The following is a 7,926-nucleotide window of genomic DNA, read 5'->3' as shown; positions in this document are numbered from 1 at the left end:
ACAGACAGAAAGACAGAAAGAGAGAAAGAAAGAGCGAGAAAGAAAGAGGGGGGAGAGAGCGAGTGAGAGAGAGAGAGAGAGAGAGGGGGAGAGAGATCTGTGATCCCTGATTCATATCATCTCCTATCATGTGAGATACATTTGCATAACTGCAACGGCAAGCTCTGACTGACTCCTGGCCAACGTCCCTCACAGCTAAACCTGACTCCTGGCCATCCACCTTCACAGGCAAACCTGACTCCTGGCCATCCTCCTTCACAGGCAAACCTGACTCCTGGCCATCCTCCTTCACAGGCAAACCTGACTCCTGGCCATCCTCCTTCACAGGCAAACCTGACTCCTGGCCATCCTCCTTCACAGGCAAACCTGACTCCTGGCCATCCTCCTTCACTGGCCATCCTCCCTCACATTAAATTAACTGACCAGTGTTTCCAGATTTCTAAGAGATATGACCAATATTTAATTACAATAAGAGTGAAATAGTTTTCCTTCCAAATAATTATAATTAAATATGTTAAAAATCCACTTTTCTGTTTTGGAATGGTGTGGGTGGACACCGTCCATTAGACCACTGATTGACCAGCTCATCCTCTCTTTAGAGGTTAGTTGGAGGTTGGCTTTTTTTAAAGGCTTTTTTTTTTCCAATAAATATTGCTTTGGCCACAAATACAATTATAGGATGAATCAACAACATTATTTAGGTATGAGTTACATGAGGGATACAGACAGGTGTGGTTCCTGAGTTAATTACCAAATTAAAATGTCCCGTCGTGCTTAGGGTCACGTATAGAAATGCAGAGTTTCCAATTACTTTGGCTACCATGGCTAGAAGAACGGTACTCAGAGACTTTGAAAACGGGGTCTCAAATGAGCATAGGGGGTGTAAAGTGTGTGTGTGTGTGTGTGTGTGTCAGTCACAACCCAATTGAACACTAATTAGAGATTCTGGACCGGTGCCTGAGAGCGTTTTCCACCACCATCAACAAAACACCAAATGATGGAATGGTGTCGCATCCCTGGATAGAGTTCCAGACACCTGTAGAATCTACTGTGCCAGTCAAAAGTATGGACACTCCTACTCATTCCAGGGTTTTTCTTTATTTGTACTATTTTCTCCATTGTAGAATAATAGTGAAGACATCAAAACTATAAAATAACACATATGGACTCATGTAGTAAACAAAAAAGTGTTAATCAAATCAAAATATATTTTATATGTGCAATTCTTCAAAGTAGCCACCTTGATGACAGTAGCCTTTGCCTTGATGACAGTTTTTCACACTCTTGGCATTCTCTCAACCAGCTTCACCTGGAATGCTTTTCCAACAGTCTTTAAGGAGTTCACACATATGCCGAGCACTTGTTGGCTGCTTTTCCATCACTCTGCTGTCCAACTCATCCCAAACCATCTCAATTGGGTTGAGGTCAGGTGATTGTGGAGGCCAGGTCATCTGATGCAGCACTCCATCACTCTCCTTCTTGGTCAATTTGCCCTTACACAGCCTGGAGGTTGTTGGGTCATTATTCTGTTGAAAAACAAATGCTAGTCCCACTAAGTGCTAAACAGATGTGATGGCGTATCGCTGCAGAATGCTGTGGTAGCCATGCTGGTTAAGTGTGCCTTGAATTCTAAATAAATCACTGACAGTGTCACCAGCAAAGCACCCCCACACCTCCTCCTCCATGCTTCATGGTGGGAGCCACGATGCGGAGATCATCCGTTCACCTACTCAGCGTCTCACAAAGACACGGCGGTTGGAACCAAACATCTCAAATGTGGACTCATCAGACCAAAGGACAGATTCCCACCAGTCTAATGTTCATTGCTTGTGTTTCTTAGATCAAGCAAGTCTCTTCTTCTGGTGTCCTTTAGTAGTGGTTTCTTTGCAGCAATTTGACCGTGAAGGCCTGATTCACACAGTCTCCTCTGAACAGTTAATGTTGTGATGTGTCTGTTACTTGAACTCTGTGAAGCATTTATTTGGGCTGCAATATCTGAGGCTGGTAACTCTAATGAACTTATCCTTTGCAGCAGAGGTAACTCTGGGTCTTCCTATCCTGTGGTGGTCCTCATGAGAGCCAGTTTCATCATAGCACTTTTTGCGACTGCACTTGAAGAAACTTTCAAAGTTCTTGAAATTGTCTGAATTGACTGACCTTCATGTAATGATGGACTGTCATTTCTCTTAGCTTATTTGAGCTTTTCTTGTAATAATATGGTCTTGGTCTTTTACCAAATAGGGTTATCTTCTGACCCCTACCGTGTCACAACACAACTGATTGGCTCAAACCCATTAAGAAGGAAATAAATTACACAAATTAACTTTAAACAAGGCACACCTGTTAATTGAAATGCATCCCTGCTGACCACCTCAAGCTGTTATCAAGGCAAATAATGTCCACCAGTACTTATCTCACATATCAAATACATTGTGATTTGTTTAACACTTTTTTGGTTACTAAATTATTCAATATGTGTTATTTGATGTCTTTATTATTATTCTACAATGTATAAAATAGTATAAAATAAAGAAAAACCCTGGAATGAGTAGGTGTGTCCAAACTGTTGACTGGTACTGTGTGGCAAGGCGCACTGTTTCTGGCGGCTCGTGGTGACCCAACACCAAACACCCAATCAAAACAGTTTTTGTTGCTGCTTCCTCTATGTTGGCAGTTACCTCTAAGGTACTCGGCCAAGTTACTGCATGATAATCTCATGTTTTTTCATGTCTTTTCAATTATGACTTTCAAACATTTTACTAAACCACGGAACAGCTATTTAGAACAACTATCTCTGTCTAAATAACTGTCTGTTAATCTCTTGATGTGGACAGTAAACAGAACATTCTGCTGCTTCATTGCAAAGTACAAGGCTGCCAATATATTTGACCGCAATTGTAGTTCCTGTATTTCGCAATGCTACATCTGACATGCAGCCTCCTGCTCAGAAAGTTGCAACATCAACCTGCAGGAGGGGGGGAAAACAAAGAAGAGAAAACCTCCTTAATCCCCCAGGCAAACCCACATGCTTCTGACTTACAGTTACAAGACAGCAGCCAAACACACACACACACACACACACACACACACACACACACACACACACACACACACACACACACACACACACACACACACACACACACACACACACACACACACACACACACACACACACACACACACAGTGACTAAGGGGCTGTGTGAGGGGCCTCTGGCCAAGCCAAACCTGCAGTCACATCTCTGGTGCCAACCAAATAGACCTCAACCACATTCATACTTCCACCAGGACACAGTGGACCTAAAGAACTAAACACTAACATACCAAGAAAAGACATAAAATATTAATCTTCTGATCAAAATACTGCCTATTTCCCAAATTTGACGCAGTTTTCTGTATGCAAAATAAGATTTTCATTTTCATCTGAACAGTGCCAAAACTGAGCATGTCTTTATAAGGAACGTCAGACCCTCATCATAATTTATCCCACATTTTCACCCAAATAACCACACCAGTAAGAGGTTATAACCTAATGTAAACCAAAATAACCACATCAGTAAGAGGCTATAACCTAATGTAAACCAAAATAACCACACCAGTAAGAGGCTATAACCTAATGTAAACCAAAATAACCACACCAATAACAGGCTATAACCTAGCGTACACCCAAATAACCACACCAGTAAGAGGTTATAACCTAATGTAAACCAAAATAACCACATCAGTAAGAGGCTATAACCTAATGTAAACAAAAATAACCACACCAGTAAGAGGCTATAACCTAATGTAAACCAAAATAACCACACCAATAACAGGCTATAACCTAGCGTACACCCAAATAACCACACCAGTAAGAGGTTATAACCTAGTGTACACCCATATAAACACACCAATAACATGCTATAACCTAGTGTACACCCATATAACCACACCAATAACATGCTATAACCTAGCGTACACCCAAATAACCACACCAGTAAGAGGTTATAACCTACTGTACACCCAAATAACCACACCAATAACAGGCTATAACCTAGCGTACACCCAAATAACCACACCAGTAAGAGGTTATAACCTAATGTAAACCAAAATAACCACACCAATAACAGGCTATAACCTAGCGTACACCCAAATAACCACACCAGTAAGAGGTTATAACCTAATGTACACCAAAATAAACACACCAATAACAGGCTATAACCTAGTGTACACCCATATAACCACACCAATAACAGGCTATAACCTAGTGTACACCCATATAACCACACCAATAACATGCTATAACCTAGTGTACACCCATATAACCACACCAATAACATGCTATAACCTAGTGTACACCCAAATAACCACACCAATCACAGGTTATAACCTAATGTACACCCATATAACCACACCAATAACAGGCTATAACCTAGTGTACACCCATATAACCACACCAGTAAGAGGTTATAACCTAATGTAAACCAAAATAACCACACCAATAACAGGCTATAACCTAGCGTACACCCAAATAACCACACCAGTAATAGGCTATAACCTACTGTACACCCATATAACCACACCAATAACAGGCTATAACCTAGTGTACACCCATATAACCACACCAATAACAGGCTATAACCTAGTGTACACCCATATAACCACACCAATAACAGGCTATAACCTAGTGTACACCCATATAACCACACCAATAACAGGCTATAACCTAGTGTACACCCATATAACCACACCAATAACCTAGTGTACACCCATATAACCACACCAATAACAGGCTATAACCTAGTGTACACCCATATAACCACACCAATAACAGGCTATAACCTAGTGTACACCCATATAACCACACCAATAACCTAGTGTACACCCATATAACCACACCAATAACCTAGTGTACACCCATATAACCACACCAATAACAGGCTATAACCTAGTGTACACCCATATAACCACACCAATAACAGGCTATAACCTAGTGTACACCCATATAACCACACCAATAACAGGCTATAACCTAGTGTACACCCATATAACCACACCAATAACAGGCTATAACCTAGTGTACACCCATATAACCACACCAGTAACATGCTATAACCTAGTGTACACACATATAACCACACCAGTAACATGCTATAACCTTATCTTTGTCATTCCCACAACCATAACCCATCACGATGCATCGGAATGGAAACGGGAAAGTCTGGTGAAAACAAGGTCAGCAAGGATGCATCCAGTTTTATGCGGCTTCTGGGTTTTACCGGGACCGGGAGAGGGGCAGGAGCATGTGGACGCGACCCAAACATAACTGTTTCCAGTCATTGCTGGAACATAAACATATCTGTCAATGTATATGTATCTCTCAACTCCACCAGAGCAGTAACAATGGTTAGATGGAAACAACAACGAAAACACCCACAAATGTAGTTGTTTCAACTAATTATTAACAAGTAACTGGTTCTACAGTCTTTTTATTTGTTTACTAAACTTTTCGGTCCAAGTATTACCTGAACCCCCCAAACATTGTTGTCCAAAATTAGATCCAATTTGAGAATACTTTGGCAAAAAAATTCAGTCAATTTAAAATTATGCTCTTGCTCAAGTTGTCTCACATGTTCGTTCAACTGTGAATTATTGTTTAGGCATTTGAACTAACGAAGGCTGTGAAAGTAGTTACACACGCAGTGCTTTTAACATACAATGTTTTACATTTACAGATGTGACACACCTTGACATACTGTACATGATCATTTATACAGTAATTATTATTCAAACATGTCCTCATCTGTGATTTGAACTCACAACCTTGATTCAACGCAATCTGAGCTTCCTGCTACGCCACCATGTCTGTGTCAATTATCAGTTCATCTGACTATTCGCTCATCATTGATTTGATTGACTTATTTCAACAATTTTAGGTTGTTCTGTATGGTTGTCTAATGTTTTTCTGTATGGTTGTCTAATGTTTTTCTGTATGGTTGTCTAATGTTTTTCTGTATGGTTGTCTAATGTTTTTCTGTATGGTTGTCTAATGTTTTTCTGTATGGTTGTCTAATGTTTTTCTGTATGGTTGTCTAATGTTGCTGGGGCATATTATTCTGTTTTAATGTTGCCCCTGAGTCACTATGGTAAATATAGTCGTTTTTCTTCAGTGTGTTTTTAACAGAGCTAAGATTTACTTTGAAGTGTAATTTGTAGCAATGCAGGTTCAATCAGTTATTGACACAGACATGGCTGTAATGCGGGAAGATTGGAATGCTGTGAAGCAAGAGGTTGTGAGTTCAAATCCCAGACGAGGACATGTTGAATAATAATTGTATAAATGAACATGCACAATGTAATCATGTAAGTCAACTGTGTAAAATGAAAACATTATGTTAAAGGACTGCGTGTAACTTCTATTTTAGTTAAGATGCCGAAATAATAATTTCTAGTTGAATTAACATATGAGTCAATTTAAGCAAAGATACATCATTTTAAATTGACTGAATTTTTGCTAAGAGCTAAGATTGGGCCAACTAAAAATGTGAAGTTCAGGCAACACTTTGACCAGAGAGTTGAGTAAACAAAAAAAAGCATGTGGAACCCGTTACTTAATTAATAATATTTAGTTAAAATAACTCAACAACAACAAAAAAATCACAGTGTAGGCAAGATCTAGAAGACAGAAAACGTTTGATACATACACTAAAACAGTTGTCTTGCAATGGCTAGTGTCAATATCCAGAATACACAATCAAACTATTCTAATCTACATGCAGTACTTATTTGATGTATGCATGTTTGACTTACCTGTGCACACAGAGTGAGAACCAGATGGATGATCCAGCCTTGAAATATCCAACTGGTGGAGAAGTGAACTCTCATCTCTCCCGATTATTCACACACCAGAAAATAGAAGAAATCCAGTTGTCGTGTACAGATTTAGGATGATGGATATTGTCGACATTCAAAGGAATCAGTGTGGTTTGTCTGTAAGGCTGGGGATCTTTGGGGGTACAGCAAGGAGCCTCCAGACCCATATGTCATTCTCGCTCAGCATTCCCGGTAAAGCACGCTCTGCTCTCCTCTCTCCTCACCAACGCACTCTGGAGTGAGCAGCCTCTTGTCTGAGCAAGCTTGTGAAAACAGAGTAAGCTTACTAGGGGAGAGAGATAGTCTAAACTCCTCCTATGCCCTTGTAACCCCCCCCCCTCCATGTGGGTGTTTTGATTGCCTCAGACGTGTCTGAGTTGTTTTGCATCTCACAGTTAAAGTAATGTTCTTTCACATTTAAATGAACCCATATAAACCATCTAAATCCACATAACTTCATACATCTAGACAGTCTCTTCCTCTCCACTGTCTTAAACTAACATGACATTCTATGGTGAGTGTTATAATGCATTCATTGCTATGAAAACAATGCACAAACCTAGTAATATAGAGATTTAGGGGCGATATTCTGAACCACTGACAGTGGTTTGAACCACTGACCCTACATTCATAGGGTAAACACAAAACCTATTGTGCCATAAAGGTTCAGACCCCTTGGCTGGTGGGTATGTGACATGTGTAACAAAATGAGTGAGTGGTATTTGGGGATCCTTTGTACCAGCCTCATTTATCCTCTCTCTCCCTCCCACCTCACCTCCCTCTGCTCTCCTGTCTGTACTCCACTCTCAGCCCTACCCCTCCTGCATCCATTCTAAGCCTCCAGCTACAATTTAATATTTGCATAACCGTCACTTTAGATTAGAAGAATGGCTTTCTTCACATTTACTCACCCCTCCTACCTCTCTCTCTCTCTCTCTCTCTCTCTCTCTCTCTCTCTCTCTCTCTCTCATACCAGGGACCAGCATAATCTCAAATGCAAATTCTTATATATATATTTTTTTATAGGTGTTTGAGGGGGGGATATTTCATGGAAGAATTCTCTGGAACTTGAG

At 40.3% G+C, this 7,926-nt stretch overlaps 1 protein-coding gene across 1 annotated transcript in view; it reads right to left on the bottom strand.

Annotated features, from left to right (window-relative positions):
• LOC135517163 (uncharacterized) overlaps window positions 1-7,114 on the bottom strand; it is a 23,763-nt gene extending 16,649 nt beyond the window's left edge. The window contains exon 1 of the mRNA XM_064941220.1: window positions 6,791-7,114. Coding sequence (XP_064797292.1) covers window positions 6,791-6,865 — 75 coding nt within the window. The 5' untranslated portion in view covers window positions 6,866-7,114. The remainder of the gene's footprint in view (window positions 1-6,790) is intronic.
• Between the last annotated feature and the right edge of the window lie 812 nt (window positions 7,115-7,926).

The sequence above is a fragment of the Oncorhynchus masou genome, chromosome 28 (genome assembly GCF_036934945.1).
Source record: "Oncorhynchus masou masou isolate Uvic2021 chromosome 28, UVic_Omas_1.1, whole genome shotgun sequence".
NCBI classification, from domain to species: domain Eukaryota; kingdom Metazoa; phylum Chordata; class Actinopteri; order Salmoniformes; family Salmonidae; genus Oncorhynchus; species Oncorhynchus masou.
The sequence above is the reverse complement of the archived record's forward strand: the minus strand, read 5'-3'. Positions and strand labels throughout refer to the sequence as shown.